The 21489-nt window shown below is 44.2% G+C and overlaps 1 protein-coding gene across 2 annotated transcripts; it reads right to left on the reverse strand.

Moving 5' to 3' along the window:
• Positions 1-1097: 1097 nt before the first annotated feature.
• RPN2 (ribophorin II) lies at positions 1098-21462 on the reverse strand. Of its 2 annotated transcripts, XM_072112105.1 has the most exons (18): positions 21356-21462; positions 19172-19365; positions 17731-17826; positions 17444-17619; positions 10968-11043; positions 10420-10554; positions 10156-10332; positions 8583-8701; positions 7617-7722; positions 6839-6930; positions 6367-6481; positions 5987-6181; positions 5742-5828; positions 4631-4726; positions 4467-4542; positions 3678-3807; positions 3316-3385; positions 1098-1545 (listed from the first exon to the last, which is right to left on the reverse strand). In XM_072112105.1, exons 1-17 carry the CDS (start codon positions 21363-21365, stop codon positions 3334-3336), a joined length of 1932 nt encoding a protein of 643 aa, XP_071968206.1. In that variant the 5' UTR covers positions 21366-21462; the 3' UTR covers positions 1098-1545; positions 3316-3333. The 2 variants fall into 2 exon arrangements, with proteins under 2 accessions (XP_071968206.1, XP_071968207.1); XM_072112106.1 differs by lacking the exon at positions 3316-3385 and having other exon boundaries at positions 21356-21444.
• Positions 21463-21489: the final 27 nt, after the last annotated feature.

Raw genomic sequence — 21489 nt, forward strand, 5'->3', positions numbered from 1 at the left:
CAATGCATTTCCTAGTATCACTACCTTTCTATTAATCTTTCCCAATTCAGGAAACTAGTCCGACCCGGTACACCGCCACAATCTGCTGCCACTCAGAGCGTGTCTAAGGTAATAGCTGCCAGACCCGAGCAATGTCATTACAGAAATGGGGCAGTTATTGTAAAGTGTAAGAATTGTCTAAAATGACACTCTCTCTTCACAGTTCCGAAATTGTACTGCGAAAGCCTGAGTTTTGGTAGATAAAAGTCTAAGCCTTTTTTAGATCTAAACTTTTATTGTGCATGTCCCTTGAGGCAGCAAAACAGCTGTAACCCATTGAGGCCTGGACTCCTAGTAGCTGTCATGAAGGGATAAAACACGAGGCCACATTCGTTCCGTGCTGGGGATAGGATCTATGATTGAAGGTGTCCTCAAGGTACAGCAGCAATCAGGATTTGCAATTTTGGTACTAAAAAGTGTAAGGGAAGGGGCTATCCTCTCTAGTACAAAGAGCCTTGGACTCCCAATTTGTTATTGGGTTAACACAAGCCTCAAAAGATTTGTCATATGCTCTAACCTAGTGGTCCAATATCCCTATATTGTTCCCCCACAGTCCATCCATAAAAGTTGCATCACCGTCCGCGCATATTCATGTTCTTCCAGCTCAGCCTTCAGCTTCCCATTTGATAAGGGGCCTGCTTTCTCTTAGACCCTGGGAAGTCAGATCTGCTACCTCATTAAACCCTTCCTCAGGAATAAAGAGACGCAGGCTGTGTAAACCATGAATATGCCGAACGCAAAGATGATAATCGGACTCACATGGGGTCATTTGTATAGATTGTGAGTCAACTTAATGAACAGACTATGGAACTATACAGGAATGAAGAGGAACAATATAAGCATAGTTGTACCGCTGTATGATAGAAGTTTAGTTACAGTGGGTTAGTTTAACAAACAGCTTCCCTTGGTGCCCAGGATACCCTATCCCTGTACAGACGCCACTGTCACATGATTCATAGGGTTGATCAATGTATATACTTACACACGCATCACAAACCCTTCTGAATTTCTCTTTTTCTCGCTTTCAATTATTTTCATGGAAACTCACAAGAAACCAATCCCGTTCACCTTCCGTTTTATTATCAACATGGGGGAAAAAAAACATTCCAAAGTCCCGTTTTACCTTCTCCCAATTTCATTCTTGACACTGCGATCAAATAACACAGTGCCAATCCCCCAGGCCACCCAACAGAATGGTGGTCTGTAAATGTGTGAAGTTTCATCGCCAGAGCTGTTTTGGTGCCCGTCTCTGGCAGGATAATGTCAGTGTACACAACTTCTGGAATGGATTTTGCAGTGGTGTCAATGAAGAGAGAGAGGGGGGGGGGGCGCGGGGGCATCTCAGGGACTGTCACATAACAATCAGTGCAGAGGAAACATTTTGGGCATGTAAAAAAAAAAAATTAAAACAATGGACTGCAATTTGGAACACGTACAAATGAACTGACGCTGGCATCTTAATGGGTTTTCTTCATGTCTGGTCTCACTTCACTTCACTTTTGTGACCTGTAGAAACAAGAATGAATGTTACAGATTCCATACTATCAAGTAATAATACACAATGACATGGACTCAGGCAGGGTATAATATGGTGACGTTTTTTTTCAAGGTGATCAGAAATGGGACAAATGTGTCATGCTGGTGGGACACACAACTCTCTCACAACATTATGGCCTGTGAGGTCAACATCTTTCCATGTTATAAGAAAAGACAAATTACCCAAGAGGCTGTGGGGCACGCTCTATAATACCTGACTTGAATCTGTAAAATATAATTATGACTACCTTTAAAAGAAACCTGTGACGCTACCAAAATCATACCCTTAGGATTTCGCTATTTTAGTGTCCGAAGTACGCCTCTGGTAACCCTGTCTACAACAAGGCTACATGCACAAGAACATAAGCTTTTGTCCATTTTTTGTTTTGTGGACGGCACACAAACACATTCATTTCAGTGGGCCCATCCACTTGAGAAAGTGTCAACGACTGCAGAAAACAGAGCAGGTCCTATTCCTGCCTGTGTTTGCGATACGTTTCTTCCCATAGACGTCTACTTGAATGACGGGTGCTATGCGGCTGTCATTGTTGTGTGATCCGGGTTTGAGGATCAGTTGCAATCCAGCACAATCATTTGACCCATCAAGGAGTTAGGTTAATCTAGTGACATAATTATACTTCTGTTTTATGTGGATCTGCAAAAACTGATGACATACAGACCTTTTATTTCTGCAGGCTTGGCAATGGATTACACACGGACAGCAAAAATGGCTCACGGGGGAGTGCAGGGAGCCTAACACATGTTATCAGACTTACCTCCTAGTGCATGTGAATTGTACCAATGAATCTGAGCTCCTATATCTCTGCTTTATTGCATCTGTGGAGCTCGGGCTGAGGTGTGCAGCACTGTGCTGTACTGACAGCACAATACCAAACTGCTCAGACAGGTTTCCCAAAATCATAGCTTACACAAAGTCAGCTATTCTTGAGGTGACTAAATTGCATTAAAGGGGTATTCTCGTCTGGGCATCCACATTCAGTTTGATAAATCTGCCATATATAAACATTTCTTCAATTAGATGTTATTAAAAAGAATGTTCCTGTGTGAAGATAATTTCTCATAAATGTAGTCATGTTGTCCCTTAGAAACGAGATAGCTTCCTCGGATACGGCCACGTCTGCTGGAGGGATTGCACAAAGAAACAAATAGTTTTAGTATATGAAATGTCTGGGATTTACTACATGACCCACAGCCGTCCTGTGGTAATGATTGCTGAATCCAGGAGGTCAGACAAGACTCAATAGCTCATGTCTGGCCACCGCTGCCAGAGTGTGACGTGGTCGTAACCGAGGAAGCCATCTCGTTTCTAAGGGACAGAATGACTACATTTATGAGAAATTATCTTCACACAGGAACATTTTTTTAATTACATCCAATATAAGAAATGTTTATAAATGGAAGATTAGTGAAACTGAATGTGAATGCTCAGGCGAGAATACCCCTTTAAACTTGCTCTAATCATTTGCATTATGGGTAACCAATGCCAGTAAACCCTATGCCTGAAATACAGGTTAGTAGGTTTCTTTGTAGTGGAGTACAATACACACACTCCGCTCTATGCCAATGAGTAGATTAAGCGACACAGTGAAGTGAATGACAGCCACATGCCAGCAGATGGTACAAACATGAACACATGAGGCGAGGGTTAGGCGTTATGGAACATGGTTGGCATGCATTGGGGCGGGTTTTACAATGATTTTAGTAAGGCGACCCTCTTACTTCATGGGAGCCCCCAGATTACCGGAGAGTCCTATACTTTGCCAACCTACTGCTTTGTTCAGCTGCAGTCCTGAGAGGAAGGAGAAAGAAGCAGGGGAAGAAAAAGTAAAAGCCTAGAAGATCTGGAGACAGCTCAAGAGTACAAGATTACAGCAGACATATCCCATAATGGGATCAATTACTGGTATCTACAACACAGCCAGACAGATCAGAGAAGTGGAAACGGAATTGGAAAGTCAGAGATAAGTGTAATACTATAAGCTACTAAGAGCGTCAGGGACGTGCTCCGATATCTTCAGCTTTATAAAGACTCGGACAATTTGGATGCAGAATTTAGTCAGTTTCCTCCTAGATTGTTTTACCTCTTGACTGCTTTGTGGGCGAGCATGCGGTTTCCAGCCAGGAACGTGACAATTCCCAGTAGGGCCAAATATTTCAGAGTCTGGAACATGTTCAGCTGAGTCCAGTAGACATACATCAGGCCCAGCATAGCTAAAGATAAAATGTGGAAGTCAATTATACATGTTTAATATATGCAATATATATGCAATGGGGCAAATATCCACAAGTGTAGAGGACCTGTGGCAATCATATGAAATTTGGTGGACAGGTTCGATGTAAAGGACAACCCCGGCATTGTTTATGGGATTGCTATAACTCTACTAGTGCAATCAGTGTAGTCGAAGTGACAGAGCGATGCCTGGCCATATGCATCACAACAAGGGACTCTGAGACCCCACAACTACTGATCACTGGACTAATAAAGCTAAGAGAAAAGTGAACAAACACTTAGCCTCTCACACTGTAAATAAGTGTTCATGGAAATTCCCTATAGATTCACAAGCTGTTACACTGTGCACAAGCAATTCACCCTGCTCAGATTACAGCAATAAAAAATTGTTAAGATGACAGCAGGCAGAAGGAAGGGGAGACACCACCAGCCAGTAGAGCAACAACAAGGTGGGGTTCTGGTAAGTTCTAAAGAGACCTTCTCGGTCATTAGCATAATTTTAAAAATTGATTTTAGAAGGAAGGAGGCCATGGATAACAAATACAAGATTATCACAGTCACTGTATTTATGAATGAGTGTCCCTGGATTATGACATTTAATTGTGATGGTAGATGCACAAGGTAACATGTAGAAACATACCTGCGTGTCCCAGATGGAAAATCAATGTGCTAGGAGAGAAGCTGAAGTTGGAGATATTCACACCAATCTTTACCCACTACGGTAAAAATAAGAAAGAAGTCTCATATTACACTTTATAGAACTAAGTAATCTAAGTGCGGTGTGAATACTATATGACAACTTACAAGAATGAAGAGCAGGAGCAGCGGTGCCAGGACCAAGGCAGTGAAAGTATTGGACACCACATTCGGCGGCCTCTTCTCAGGCTCACGGAACAAGTGCTGCAAGAACAGACACAACATAAGTATAAATACTCACGAAAAGTGGATTGGTAATTATCAGAAGGATATGCTCATTGTTTTTACCATTCTATAGCCAAATGAGTGGCACTATAAGGCTTTCCTTTTACTTGTGGTGTAGTTTTAAATATGTTTAAGACCTTTGCTAAAATCTGGCAGGGAGAACTAGGAATGTATATTAGTCTGTGTACCAGGAAAGTGAAAACAGAAAGGAAAACAAGAAAATAGGGAAGGAAATTTCAAATTTTTTTGTTTGGGAACGATAATCTTATCCCCCTTATTAAAAGAGTTTATTAACCATAGTAAGGAGTGGCATATGGTTGCACCATTCACTCTAAACCTGTCGTGCAAATTAACCTATCCAAAATAAAGACTTCATTAAAACTATGTTTAAAAAGCATTGCCTTTATCCCTAGATGGTTCATTTCCATGGCTGCAAAGTTACAAAAATTAGTTTGTAAACTTATATGCAACTTACCTGATGTGAGTCGATCACACTTATTGAATCCTGCATAGTAAATTTTATTTGCATTGCCCAGCCTCCTTGTTCCTGATTGCCAGGCTATAATATTCCACTGTACATCAGCTCTGTTACATCATTGGGCACTTAAGATCATGTGACAAGAATGGCATCATCCAAGGTCCAGTTACATCCGCTACCTTATGTATGTATCTGATCACATGAAATCACAGCAGTCTCCATGGAGGATGGGGAATAGATGGTAATTGAAGTCCATGGAGGTTTCTGTGATTTCATGTGATCGAATATATGCATATACAGTTTGCTAATTTTAGGAGGCTAGAGGACCTGTGATGAGGTCATCCTGGTCACATTACATGCCGAGAAGAGGCATGGGGAAGAGTAGATGGGAGGGGTCAGACAAGCATTCTCTAATGCCAGGGAATATAACAAAGCTTATTTATGTGGATGATCAACTATTATTATCAATTATTGTTGTGATCATCATTTGATCACAACAAAGTCATATCCAGTTACCTGAATGTCAGGTTTAGGGGTGAACAGATTCTTGCTCTGGAGAGGGGTTGGGGTGTCCTCTTCTGGGAACTTGATGACCACATCAGCCTAAACCAAGATGAAAGAGAAAAATATGACTTTTAGAAAACGTTTAGACCATTCAGAAAGATACTATCAGTTTTCCTTCTTATGCACAACAACACTGACCCGGTCTTATTAACCCTTTAGTCACTGGCTCCTCTATACACCACATGCCCACCACATACCACATTCCACAGGATGGGATTCTCCAGGGTTGCATCCCCGACCATCAAGTACAGAGTGTAAGTCCCAGATGCGGAGTCAAACTCAGATTTCCTTTCGGATGGGTCAAGCTCAAATCTGTATGTGCCCTTAGTGTCTGGCTCAGCGACAAACACTACTTCTTGGCCAGTCTTTTGGTTATGCAGGCGAACAAAAGTCTGGAGAGTAATAAGTGAATTACAGTGATTGACAAGTTAAAAAAAAAAAACCAACCCCCAACACTCCACAAATTTCCACAAGATCCTTACAGACAGAACTGCATTGTCAATGTGTAATGTTTCCCTTTAACCAGAAGGCCTTCAATGTTGCCTATTCTTGAAGAGATGTTAATGGTAAAACAAACCTGATGAGGGGTCAAGCTGGCTCCTGTGTTCACATCAGTAAGCAGGAAAGATAGTGCAAAATTCTGGTGGCTGTCAGCAGTGAATGGTCCTTTGGCTTTAGAGGGGAAGATCACCCTAAAATAAAGTTGTCCTGTTAACTTTTTCCAGCTGGGCTAAAAACACACGTGAATCACATGTCATGCACTGACTGGATTTCATAAACAGTGATGGGGAAGGGACTCCAAGTACCATAGTGATATATCATGCAGGGAATTCCTGCAGTACAACACTGCCAAATTGTAATCATGTCCTCATCTTGGCTATGCTATTCTGCAGGCAAGAATACGTTATAGATCACTTATGAGGACTCAAGTCACACCCAGAGCGGTGTTCGGTCGTTGCAATTTTTCAGTGATTCACGGACCGACCACAGTCGTATATTTTAGTCCTAACTCTGACAATGGTAATACAGTCAATTAACATCATAATCACCTGGTAGTTTTGGGAGAGATGCTCTGGTCTTTATCCACAATGGAGAGATCCACATTGCTGATTCCAACTTCTGTGGACACCTTTACCTTAATCTGTAAATGTAGAAGATGAAAGTCCAGTTTACTTCTCTAGCATTCCCCCAAAGTTGTCCAAACTCCACTGATCACAAGAACATGACTTTTGAATCCCCTAGCTGTCAAAAAGCATGCATCTGGCCCATCCCATTCACTTCTACTGGATTTAGAGAGATGGGAAAGAGATTAACTCTGCTCATCTCAGAGAGTCCCATAGATGAATTATGCAGCAAGGAAACAGGGCTGCTCCAATCAAATCAGAGACTGTAGTTTTACTTATCATACAATTCTCCCCATGGTACAATCCCTATAAAAAAAAAAAAAACTAGTCTAAAACCAATCTCGATCAACCACATCCTTTCACTACTGCCAAAAGTGAGAGACAAATGATCATTTGGGAAGTGTTTAAGATGGAAGATTAAGGGCGCAATGTCCTACAGCCTTACACAATTTCATTCAAGAGTCTCTTGCTCATCTCAAGGGGTTCAGAAGCGGGCGTAGTAATGATTCGGGGCAATCATTCTGTGCTGGCGCTTTTCATATGCAGACATACAAAGTGGATAATTAGGATAATTGGACCCAAGCGTTCGATATAAAAGGGCATTGGAAAGCTCTACATCACATTATGCAGCACATTCCCTGGATGAGTTGACATGATTCATTATAGGTCTCTGTGTCGCACACAGATTTCAGGTCACACGCACCTCCACCTGGCTTGCCAGAAATCGGCTGTCACCCTCCACGCTCACGGAAAAGTCATAGTAGCCGCTTGCTGGCTTGGAATCCATAAAATTCAGTTCAAAAGCGTCCCTGAAGGAAGAAGCATAGTTACAGCATAAATTATGTTGTACGAATGTTAATACATTTCATGCTGCGAGGTTGGATGTACAAGTAGTGACGTCAGCATTAAGTTTCCCCATTACATTCAACATCTTGCTTCAATTATTTAGGACAGGCTGGAGAGCACTGTAAATAATTAGGCTCAGCCTTGATATAAAAATGAATAATAACCAAATTATTCCCAACTTCCATGAACAAATGCAATGAGGATGAGTTTGCATGGAGTAATGGTCAAACATGCACTGACACAGGGGGAACAAATTAGGATAAATTTAAACTTCAGTGTCAAAAAGTTTAAATTTAAAATTAGTGTCAAACATAAGTTTAAAGTTCATTATCAGGGTCACAGAGTTTGAGAGACATGCGCTAAATTCCGAGCAGGACTGTTTCGGAATCCAGCTCATGCGGCTTCTTTCCATGAGTGGACAGTGCCACACGATGAACAAAAGTCTCACAGCAATTGGAAACAGATTTTGCTATGAATTTTTACAGACAGTTTTGGCCATACATTCATGGCAAGTTCCATTTTATTCTCACAACTGAGCTGATTCTTAGCTATTAAATACAGATATTTATTAGGGCCGAGGTACACTAGTGGCAGCCGTTTCTAAAAAATCATCATAAACTAAAGTCCATTAGCGATTTATGAAAAACAGTGTCAGACTAGGACATGCTCTACTTGTTAACAGAATGGATGCACTTAAATGTTCCAATAGAAAATATTGCATGTAGTGTAGACATTTGCTGACCACAAAAGCCCATTTTTAACTGATGTGCGAATAATGAGGCTTTAGAAGACGATGGAGGCTAATAAGAACCATGTTACTTACCCAGATGGAGTAAACGCTGCCTGCTCCAGAACTGTGGCTTTGGTGCTACTGGACTTCGCTTGATTCAATTTCACTTTGGCATCAGAAAGTCGCTGGGAGAGAACATTGGTAACCAGAAGCTGTGCAGAATAAGGAAACAAATTTCACATTAGTTACTGTGAAGTATTACTAGCAAAGAAGCATATTTTACCCCTTAATGACCTGGCCCTTTTTTTTTTTTCATTTCCATTTTTCACTCCCCATCTTAAAAAATCTAACTTTTTTAATTTTTACACAAAAAAAGCTCTGTGATGACTTGTTTTCTGCGTAACAAATTGCACTTCTTAGTGACACACTATTTAATATTCCCTGCCGTGCACTGGGAAACGGGGAAAAAAAAATTCTGCGAAATTGGTGAAAAAACTCAGTATTTACGCCATTTTCTTGTGGGCTTAGATTTTACAACTGTCACTGTGCGCCCCAAATGACAGGTCTACTTTATTCTTTGGGTCGGTATGATCATGGGGATACCAAATTTGTATTGGTTTTATGTTTTCATACATTTACAAAAATGAAAACCTCCTGTACAAATTTTTTTCAGTGTAAAGAGCTGTGGGAGGTGTCGTGTTTTGTGGCTTTTGATGACGTTTACAATGTTATCATTTTTAGGACAGTACGACCTTTTGATCACTTTTTATAGAATTTTTTATATTTTTCAAAATGGCAAAAAAGTGTCATTTACAACGTTGGGCGCTATTTTCTGTTATGGGGTTAAACGCAGTTAAAAACCGTTATTATATTTTGATAGATCGGGCATTTTCGGACGTGCCGATACTTAATGTGTTTATGATTTTTACTGTTTATATTTATATCCGTTCTAGGGAAAGGGGGGGGGGTGACTTGAATTTGTATTCTTTTTTTATTATATTTTTTTTTTTTTTTACTTTGGTTTATTTTATTTTTCAGATCCCCTACCCCCATACTAAATTATGGCAGTATTTGGGGATTTTCTTCCTCATTCATTACAATGTGCACATTGTAATGAATGGGTTAAAACGAGACAACCTCAGGTCTTCGGAAGACCCGAGACTGTCATAGCAATGGATCGCTGCTCCCCGATGACGTCACAGGGAACGACGAGCTCTGGCCTTTTTCTGGCGATCGTGGGTGTTACGGATAAGTCTTTGCTGCAATATGCAGCGAAGACTTACCGGCTATAGAGAGGACTCAGCCTGTGAGCCCTCTCCATGTACGCGCACCCGACTTGCGCCGTGTACTACTAATGAGTTGAAAGATATTGAGATTATATTCTGGGTGCAAAAGCCTCCCAATTAAAAGCAATGTTGGTAAAGCAAGTGTCAACAGGGCTCCATTTAACACCTCAGGACTTTGTTTTTGCTTTTCTTTTTTTTTTTACTCCCCTCATTCCAAAAGCCATACCATTTTTTTTTTATTTTTTCTGTTTACAGGGATGTATGAGGGCTTGTTATCTGTGCAACAATTTTCTTTACTATTATTTCTGGCCCCCCATGTAACTTTACTGCTGATCTGTAGTAGTCTCCCATATAGAAAACTAAACCATAATAATACATACTCTAAGAAGGGGCTGCTTGTGAGACACAGCGGCTGGTCCATCAGGCACCACGATGAGTGGAAGGTGATAGCGGTTATGGGAGAGGGCAGAGGCTGCAAAGGCCACGCTGAAGGCTTCGGGGAGGGACTCAAAGCTCTTCCGGCTGAAGATGGCATTGACAAGCTGGACGACCTGCTCCTGGGGGATAGAAAAATTACTGTTGAAAAGGACGTCACAAATAGAAGCATTTCCTTCATGCGACATGAGCACATTTATATCCCTTACTTCTTTTAAAGCAGGCTCCACGCCGACATGATCTGACAACCTGTATGTAGCAGCAACAAACAAAGCAGTCGCTTCCAATCCTTCCTCGAACTGCAGGTACTGACCACCAAGATCATCCAGTCGGGCTACCAGGTCCTACAAGAACAAAATAGAACCCAAGAAAATTAACTGTGATCAACAATACATTCCTGATACTGTATAAGGATTATGTCACGTATTCTACAGACAGATAGTGAGGGCAGCTATATAACTTTACATTCAGGGTCCGTGTTCCTTTAAGGAATATTTAGGCAGATTTTCGCCAAAAATGTAAAGTAAAAAAAAAAAGTAAAAATCAAATAGCGTGACTGGAGCTTAACAAAATGTGTATGGGCAAAATCTGCAAAGTACAAAATCAAAAAAGCTCCATAAAATTTTGATATTAGAAACAGAAAATAATGGAATTCACATAAAGTATATAAAAGTTTTATTTGTCCAAATCTCTGGTTTCCACTGGCAAATCTTCACTATAAAAATGTACAACTGTGACAGGACACAATAAAACTTACCTCAATTTCCTCCACAATACTACGCAGGTCAGCTTGCTGGGACAGCATAGAAGCTGTGAGGAGAGCTTCAATAGTTCTGCAAATAAAGACAGACATAAAATATATATGGGCTATCAGAATGTCTCATCTGTAGAGTGGTATAACAAAACAATCCGGTAAGTGACATACATTGACCGGAAAACCGTCAGGAAAAAGCAACGCAACCTGCAAATTACATGTTATAGAGCAAGAGGTGCTGAACAAATTTGCCACAGTGTCCGATCTGCAGGCAAAATGCTACAGAGCAGGAGGAGCTGAGCAGATTGTACATAGTGTCCTATATGCAGGCAGCATGTTATAGAGCAGGAGGAGCTGAGCAGATTGTACATAGTGTCCTATCTGCAGGAGTCATGTTAAAGGATAGGAGGAGCTAGGCAGATTTTCCATAGTGTCCCATCTGCAGGCAACAGGTTATAGAGCAGGATGGGATGAGAAAATTGTACATAGTGTCCTAGGGCAGGAGGAGCTGGGCCAATTTTCTATAGTGACCTGTCTGTAAGCACAATTTTATAGAGCAGGAGGAGCTAATCAGATTTAACATGGCGTCCTATCTGCAGAATGAATGTTAAATATATAAGATAAAACAGTTTTGATATAGATTTTGGTTAAATAGATAAAGCTTGGTAAATAAAATTGCATGCTGTGTTTTCTGATGTAGTTTGGTGCTGTAATAGGTGCTCTGCCATTTTAAAGCCCAACTACAACCCCCTAATTTACCATTTGAAATCTGCTTTTTATGCTTAGGAGTCCAGTGGGCGGTCTCATTCAATGTTCGGGAGTTTTCCCTTTAGATAGAAAACCTGTTCTATCTGTGATCCTGCCGACAAGGCTTCATCCAAGGATGCAGTAATGTAAGTGGCATAGTGCCTAGGGCAGTGGTGGCGAACCTATCGCACTGGTGCCAGAGGAGGCACTCGGAGCCCTCTCTATGGGCACCCGGGCCATCACTCCAGCATGAAGTTCACCAGACAGCACTCAAAGAATTTCTACAGAATATTCCTACAATGATAGGCAAATTTGCCCTCCTCCTTTCAATTGCGTTGGTGTCTTTAGGAGGCTGAGTGATTGAAAGTTGTCAAAGAACAAGGAGAAATACATTACTGCTTAAATTGCTGCGCTGGCACTTTGCAATAAATAAGTGGCTTTTGGTTAAAGTTTGGGCACTCGATTTGTAGGGAGTCAAATCCAGGTAGATCCATAGATCAGGCACTTGAGGGGATGTCATGGAGATTTTAATAGTTAATACCGAACCGTGCATGCTGTCTACTTAGTAAACTAGTTATAAAATGATGCCATTATATTATCATTATCGCTTCACTCCTGGGTCCTGTGAACAGGTTGAATTATGGGGAGCGGAGAAGAAGCTCCAGTGATAATAAAGCACTGTTCACACCTCTGCAGTTACAAGCAACCAAGGATGAGAAGTTTTAAATTAGCACATATCCTAGGGCTGCCTGTGACTCTAGGAGGAGGTCCAACTCTGTGCTGGGTGCATACAGAGAGGGCATCCGTGCCGCACGTTCGCCACCACAGCCCTATCACGTCATACAGAGCTGCTGTTACATAGGTAGGCAACGCAAGAAATAGAGGATTTGTACAAAAAGCTGATCAGCAGGGACGCTGAGCATCTGACCCCTATCGAACCTGTCCCAAGAATAGCGTGTTGGCATTGTAAAAGTGGAATACCCCTTTAATATAAAAGTTTACATCTAATGAAAGCTCTATGAAGGCGTGAGACAAAACCATCAGAAGCCCCCCCCCTGTACAGATGCATTAAGACTCCATCACAACAAAACACCTACAAGGGAAGCCTGCTACACATGAGGAGTGGATCCCACCTATTCTATACATGACAACCTCATTTCCATAATAAATGTACTCGCTCCCCGTGGGAAGTATAGGGGAAGGAGAGATCAGATGCATTAACTCGCACAGCGGCAGAATGACAGACTTGTCCCCATTCATACACTCGGAGGCAGGCGGCTTTAGCGCTGACAGTTCTCTCGTCACTGGGGACTTTCTTTCGCACTACGAGGTGCATTTAAAACTATCTTGTAAATTGCTTTTTCTTTCTTCTCCAGAATGAGGCATTGCCATTTGTATGGAGATTAGTGATTTACATTATACATCTGAAAAGTGACTCAATGTGCTGCATTAATAACCTGTTTTCTGGGGGACGGGGACCTGACCAGGTAATATGTGCAGGATGGATTTGCTTCACATGAGCGCAGGTCATACTCTGATGGATCGATAAGAAAGCCCTTCCTAACCATAAATCGTCCATTTTTGATGGGTTTCAAAACCCATTCTAAATAGGGAAGACTAGCCCACTGTGGTGTACAGAAGCAGTGGGGTTTTGGTGTATCTGGCATGATCTTTGAGCACCAGGGAACTAAACAGACCCGACAGCTGTGGTTAAGATGTAAATGTGTCATACCCTGAACTGAAGGTTTTTACCTGCCTGCATAGGCTCTTTAAAAGGCTAATGGAAAAACCTCTCAGAATGCTCCTCTCTGCCCAGTTCTCCTTTTCCAAAGCTGCCATTACCTTCAACTTCCAAGCTAAACAGAACCAGAAGTGGCGGGGAGTGCTGCAGACAATCCTCAGAGGCCGTGTGTAAAAACTTGACAAATGTATTACAATGTACAAATACCTGAACGGGCAGTACAAGAACACCTCCAAAGACACCTAGGCCTGTGACCACGACAGGGGACATCCTCTACACCTAGAGGAGAGGCAGTTCTTCCATCACCATAGACAGGGGCATCCTCTACACCTAGAGGAGAGGCGGTTCTACCATCACCATAGACAGGGGGCATCCTCTACACCTAGAGGAGAGGAGGTTCTACCATCACCATAGACAGGGGGCATCCTCTACACCTAGAGGAGAGGAGGTTCTACCATCACCATAGACAGGGGGCATCCTCTACACCTAGAGGAGAGGAGGGTCTACCATCACCACAGACAGGGGGCATCCTCTACACCTAGAGGGGAGGTGGTTCTACCATCACCATAGACAGGGGACATCCTCTACACCTAGAGGAGAGGAGGTTCTACCATCACCATAGACAGGGGGCATCCTCTACACCTAGAGGAGAGGCAGTCATACCATCACCATAGACAGGGGGCATCCTCTACACCTAGAGGAGAGGGGGTTCTACCATCACCATAGACAGGGGGCATCCTCTACACCTAGAGGAGAGGAGGTTCTACCATCACCATAGACAGGGGGCATCCTCTACACCTAGAGGAGAGGTTGTTCTACCATCACCATAGACAGGGGGCATCCTCTACACCTAGAGGAGAGGAGGTTCTACCATCACCATAGACAGGGGGCATCCACTACACCTAGAGGAGAGGAGGTTCTACCATCACCATAGACAGGGGGCATCCTCTACACCTAGAGGAGAGGTTGTTCTACCATCACCATAGACAGGGGGCATCCTCTACACCTAGAGGAGAGGCGGTTCTACCATCACCATAGACAGGGGGCATCCCCTACACCTAGAGGAGAGGAGGTTCTGCCATCACCATAGACAGGGGGCATCCTCTACACCTAGAGGAGAGGCGGTTCTACCATCACCATAGACAGGGGGCATCCTCTACACCTAGAGGAGAGGAAGTTCTACCATCACCATAGACAGGGGGCATCCTCTACACCTAGAGGAGAGGAGGTTCTACCATCACCATAGACAGGGGGCATACACTACACCTAGAGGAGAGGAGGTTCTACCATCACCATAGACAGGGGGCATCCTCTACACCTAGAGGAGAGGTTGTTCTACCATCACCATAGACAGGGGGCATCCTCTACACCTAGAGGAGAGGAGGTTCTACCATGACCATAGACAGGGGGCATCCTCTACACCTAGAGGAGAGGTTGTTCTACCATCACCATAGACAGGGGACATCCTCTACACCTAGAGGAGAGGAGGTTCTACCATTTCCATAGACGGGGGACATCCTCTACACCTAGAGGAGAGGAGGTTCTACCATCACCATAGACAGGGGGCATCCTCTACACCTAGAGGAGAGGAGGTTCTACCATCACCATAGACAGGGGGCATCCTCTACACCTAGAGGAGAGGAGGTTCTACCATCACCATAGACAGGGGGCATCCTCTACACCTAGAGGAGAGGAGGGTCTACCATCACCATAGACAGGAGGCATCCTCTACATCTAGAGGAGAGGCGGTTCTACCATCACCATAGACAGGGGGCATCCTCTACACCTAGAGGAGAGGCGGTTCTACCATCACCATAGACAGGGGGCATCCTCTACACCTAGAGGAGAGGCGGTTCTACCATCGCCATAGACAGGGGGCATCCTCTACACCTAGAGGAGAGGAGGGTCTACCATCACCATAGACAGGGGGCATCCTCTACACCTAGAGGAGAGGCGGTTCTACCATCACAATAGACAGGGGGCATCCTCTACACCTAGAGGAGAGGCAGCCCTACCATGACCATAGACAGGGGGCATCCTCTACACCTAGAGGAGAGGCAGTTCTACCATCACCATAGACAGGGGCATCCTCTACACCTAGAGGAGAGGAGGGTCTACCATCGCCATAGACAGGGGGAATCCTCTACACCAAGAGGAGAGGAGGTTCTACCATCGCCATAGACAGGGGGCATCCTCTACACCTAGAGGAGAGGAGGTTCTGCCATCACCATAGACAGGGGGCATCCTCTACACCTAGAGGAGAGGGGGTTCTACCATCACCATAGACAGGGGGCATCCTCTACACCTAGAGGAGAGGAGGGTCTACCATCACCATAGACAGAGGGCATCCTCTACACCCAGAGGAGAGGCGGTTTCAACACCACCATAGACAGGGGGCATCCTCTACACCTAAAGGAGAGGCAGTTCTTCCATGACCATAGACAGGGGGCATCCTCTACAACTAGAGAAGAGGTGGTTCTAACATCACCATAGACAGGGGCATCCTCTACACCTAGAGGAGAGGAGGGTCTACCATCGCCATAGACAGGGGGAATCCTCTACACCAAGAGGAGAGGAGGTTCTACCATCGCCATAGACAGGGGGCATCCTCTACACCTAGAGGAGAGGAGGTTCTACCATCGCCATAGACAGGGGGCATCCTCTACACCTAGAGGAGAGGAGGTTCTGCCATCACCATAGACAGGGGGCATCCTCTACACCTAGAGGAGAGGGGGTTCTACCATCACCATAGACAGGGGGCATCCTCTACACCTAGAGGAGAGGAGGTTCTACCATCACCATAGACAGAGGGCATCCTCTACACCCAGAGGAGAGGCGGTTTCAACACCACCATAGACAGGGGGCATCCTCTACACCTAAAGGAGAGGCAGTTCTTCCATGACCATAGACAGGGGGCATCCTCTACAACTAGAGAAGAGGTGGTTCTAACATCACCATAGACAGGGGGCATCCTCTACACCTAGAGAAGAGGTGGTTCTAACATCACCATAGACAGGGGGCATCCTCTACACCTAGAGGAGAGGAGGTTCTACCATCACCATAGACAGGGGGCATCCTCTACACCTAGAGGAGAGGAGGTTCTACCATCACCATAGACAGGGGACATCCTCTACACCTAGAGGAGAGGTGGTTCTACCATCACCATAGACAGGGGGCATCCTCTACACCTAGAGGAGAGGAGGTTCTACCATCACCATAGACAGGGGGCATCCTCTACACCTAGAGGAGAGGAGGTTCTACCATCACCATAGACAGAGGGCATCCTCTACACCCAGAGGAGAGGCGGTTTCAACACCACCATAGACAGGGGGCATCCTCTACACCTAAAGGAGAGGCAGTTCTTCCATGACCATAGACAGGGGGCATCCTCTACAACTAGAGAAGAGGTGGTTCTAACATCACCATAGACAGGGGGCATCCTCTACACCTAGAGAAGAGGTGGTTCTAACATCACCATAGACAGGGGGCATCCTCTACACCTAGAGGAGAGGAGGTTCTACCATCACCATAGACAGGGGGCATCCTCTACACCTAGAGGAGAGGAGGTTCTACCATCACCATAGACAGGGGGCATCCTCTATAATTAGAGAAGAGGCGGTTCTACCATCACCAACTGGGACCAGAGCGAATAAAGCACTACAGCTGTAATGCCTATACAAAGAGGTAGCCATGCATGCCATTATCTTTTTTATACATTTACTTTATATCACCCTCTCCCCACCAGCAGGGGTATGGAGCAGGTGAGGGACCCCTTTACTGATCTAAATAATTTAGAGCGTCCACACACAATTAGTAGTATACTTTAGGTTGCAGGTTTTTCATAGTTGGGAAGAATTTTAAGGACTGATACCAGCTACTGCAGTGTAACTTTGCATTTACCACATTCAACTGTTGAGTGATGGAAGTGAATATATTGTTATGGTTTACTCTTTCCATAAAACATAATGGAAAAAAAGAATTAGAGACTTACGCTACAACATTCTCTTCTTTACTGAGTCTGGAGGTCAGGGCACTGACAACTTCTTGTGAGGCTAGCGCGAGGCCAAAGCCATTGAGTGCCCCTACAGCATGGTAGATTTGGGTTACCGAGGAATCCTCACTGATGGCACCATGTAGAAGGTCTCTGGTTTCATTAGAAATAGTCACCTAGGATGATAAACATTTAGCTGAAGCGCTGTCTGGTCTTCCACCAGGATCATCTAGCTACAGTGGATGTGATAATGAACAGAACAATCTACTAGAGCTCGGCTCACCTACCTCACAGTTGGACAGGGCTTGGCTGGCTTCAGCAGCATAGAACAGGGAATCCACATTATTGGCATCAACTTTAGAGCGAATGAAGTTACAGGCCGCCTGCGAGAAGAAAAACAGAAGATCATATAAAATGATAAAAAAGAGCATCCCAATCATCTCAATAGCCCTTATAGAGGTTTCCAAAGATTCTTAAAGGAAACCTACCATTTAGAACGGTCGGTGTAAGCTGTAAGTACCGGGCACCAGCTCATGGTGAGCTGGTGCCGGTACTTACTTTCATTAGTGTTATAAACCGCGGTATCGCGGTTTTAACACTTTTTAAACTTTAGAGCAGAAGGGGCTTCGGCGCTGCGTGCGACCGTGCGCGCACAACATCTCCGCTATTTCCTATGTAGGCGCGCACACGATCGTGCGCACGCAGCGCCGAAGCCTCTCCTGCTCTAAAGTTTAAAAAGTGTTAAAACCGCGATACCGCGGTTTATAACACTAACGAAAGTAAGCACCGGCACCAGTTCACCCTGAGCTGGTGCTCAGTACTTACAGCTTACACCAACCATTCTAAGTGGTAGGTTTCCTTTAAAATGAAAGTCTAGAAGTAGAAAGACTAGATACAATCTGTAGTGTCTATAAAAGAGACAAAAGGGGCTTTACAAATTATGCAAATGAGCCTCAGGGGCTCCAGGCTCCATTAACACCTATGCAGCCTTGAGCTCCTTAGGCTCGTTTGCATAATTTTAAAAGCCTTTTCTTGTAAAAACCAGGGAATGAGGAGCTAAAAGAAAAGCATATCCTGCCACAGGGTGCGCACACTAGTATGTCAGTGTGCTTGGTTTACAATCCTTCCTCCTGGTGGTAGATGTTCGTTAAAGGAGTTTTACCACAAAAAAGTTTGCAACTAGAGTGAAGCACAAGTGTAAGAATAAACAGGATCCTTTACAGCTACACCCATTCTAGTGCAAACCATGACATTGTATGGCCTGCGGGACAGATCCGGCCCTCTAACTGTCTCCGATCGGCCTGCTTGAGCACCGCTGTGTGTATGACCTGGGATCCAAATGCTGAGGCATCGCGGGTAAGAGGTGGTGACCAGTTTTGCCACTATGCACAGCAATGCTTCTAGTGCCAGCAGTGCAAAGATAAAAGGGGTCATAAGGAGAGGGGGGACTATAAATAGGGACATAATAGAGGGAACATTATGAAAGGAGACATAATGTATGGTGTGGAACTGATTAAAGTAGATACATTTGTCCCTCCAAAAATATTCCAATTTCTCATGTGGGCCAATGGGAAGAGTAATTGCCCACCCTCATTCTAGTTTTAATGTTACCGCGTACCAACCTAGATAACAAGAAATAATGTACAGGGTGAGATGGCAGGTCTATAGCATATTATGACTCTTCTACAGATCCTTGTAATTACCATGATCCTCATTTTTCAGCCTTACCTTTTCATCTGCGACGCTAGCCCCGAGATTATGAAAGCCTACAATATAGTAATATGCATTCTCCAGGTCGCTCAGTGGGTGTTCCAAGGTGTCTTTTAATCTCTCCACATCTGCTTGGCTCAGAAAGTGGCTGGGGGTCAAAGCATGGACGATGGCCAGGAGAGCGAGTACTAAGATGTACACTGACTGTGGAACTGAGGAGACAGAGTGATATTCAATATGCACATAAACACAATAACGAAGCCATTTTAAACCTTTTTCTGAATCTACTGACAATGTTACAGAGCATGAGGAGCAGTATCATTCAAAGGCTGAAAGCAGTGGACACAAGTGGCACCACTAGAAATGATCCATAATCCACTGCCTGGAAAATGCTGCTTAGATTTCTGCACTCAACCTGTTGCCCGCCCCCCTCCTCCGTGCTGTAATATCTAAACAGAAGTCTGATACAGCTCTTTCGCAGAGGAGTGGGGTGTGCTAGAAGATATACCCTAGCTTAAATCCTGGAATATAAATCAATTTATCACAGTCCTGCTGCTGCCAACACCACTACCCCGCCCTCCAGGGCCAATTCCTAACAATGTCTGAAACTTTCTATGGCCAAAACCTCTAGATACCCGCTATAGGTTAGGGCAGCACGGTGGCTGAGTGAGTAGCACTTCTGCCTTGCAGCACTGGGGTCCTGGGTTCGAATCCCACTCAGGTCAACATCTGCAAAGAGTTTGTATGTTCTCTCCGTGTTTGCGTGGGTTTCCTCCGGGTACTCCGGTTTCCTCCCACACTCCAAAACATAGTGTTAGGTTGTTTAGATTGTGGGCCCCATGGGGACAGGGACTAATTTGACATGCTTGTGCAGCGCTGCGTAATCTGTGTGCGCTATATAAATAAAGAATTATTATTATTTATTATTATTAGGTTTATAACTTAAATATAAAACAGACATGAATATTTGGAAGCTCACAGAATTCGGCATTTCCCCATGCGTGTGATAAAGGTTACAGTGGCAGCACATTGGGGCTTCTGATTTACTGCACATATCAAGGTAACGTATTTCTGTTACTTGGCAGTGGCAGACGGTGGGCATTTATCAATGGCACGAGAGTTGATATCTCCGGACTCCATGCATCATAGTGGTAATACAAGGAGTCACTTCTTGCCCTATCATCAGCAGAGGTGCCGTGATTCGGGGAAGCAGAGGCCAGGTGATTGAAGGAAGCAGGGACCCCTTGTCTCATAAATCACTACGATGCTTGGAGTCCCATGATCTCTACTGTGATCGGCCCATGTGTCCCAGACCCACAAAAGTTGTTATTGCTTAAAAGAATCAGGAACACTTATTCTTACAGCGTTGTGCTGTTCCTCTGTTATTCCTCCTGGATCTTTATGTTTAAAGAAGGTTGAAGACATCTCCTCTCCTGACCATAAGTAACGTGTGGTATTACAACTAAGCTCCATTCAGTACTATACAGCTAAGCTGTAATACCAGTACCAATCATTATCAGGTGTGGCGCTATTTTAGGAAGAAATCAACCCCTGGACAACCCCTTTAAGGCTGGGTACGGTGTGTAAATCCGATGTTAAAGAAACACAAGATCTTAATGTGTTTCACTCCCCAACTCTATCCCTCTGCATACTGTAAAAAGTAATTTTCCATTGATATTGAGCCCCCGCTCTTCCAGAACAATCAGGGGACATTAATTTTGACACCCAACATGCTAAATAAACCGTATAGTGTCAAGTGGGTGGGAGCAGATATCCTGGCACATCCCATCTGACCAAAGCTTATGTCATCAATAGATAGAGACCACAGAAACGTTGATTCTTGTGAGGACTGAAGTGAATTCACACACACACTGTGCAGAGGATGCAGAAATCTAAGCAAGAGCTGCAAACAAAAATACCGCAATCTACAAGTATTGGGCAGATTTTCAGTAGCTAGTTATTTGCAACGTGTGAATACAGCCCAAGAGGCGCGTTAACCATACACAGGGACATGTAGTGACTGGACGCAGCTCAGTTGATGCAGGTGAGTGCATGGATTGGTGGCCCCTGGTACATGGCACAGGCCGCACACACAGGTAAGTACACCGCACCCCCGGCCGCCCTCAGTCACCGCACAGCCCCAGACACCCTCCGCCCGCACAGAGATCATTCATTGTCCGCCAGGCCGGCTGCTCTACTCACTCGCTGCCATGTTGCTCGCTCCCGCCCCTCACAGCGTCACTCGCAACGACCGCTCGCTGTTTCCGGCGCTTTCTATACAGACGAGTCCACTGCATAGAATAGGGGTGCAGTGAGATCCAATTAACAAAACTATA

This window comes from Engystomops pustulosus, chromosome 6, assembly GCF_040894005.1.
Source record: "Engystomops pustulosus chromosome 6, aEngPut4.maternal, whole genome shotgun sequence".
Classification (NCBI taxonomy): Eukaryota; Metazoa; Chordata; class Amphibia; order Anura; family Leptodactylidae; genus Engystomops; species Engystomops pustulosus.

Excerpts from the sequence above, each read along its gene's own strand:
- RPN2 (XM_072112105.1), bottom strand. Across the intron at positions 17,620-17,730 it reads AAGCCCTGTCCAACTGTGAG|GTGACTATTTCTAATGAAAC; the intron begins GTAGGTGAGCCG and ends TTATCATCCTAG. Across the intron at positions 10,555-10,967 it reads GTATTGTGGAGGAAATTGAG|GACCTGGTAGCCCGACTGGA; the intron begins GTAAGTTTTATT and ends TTGTTCTTGTAG.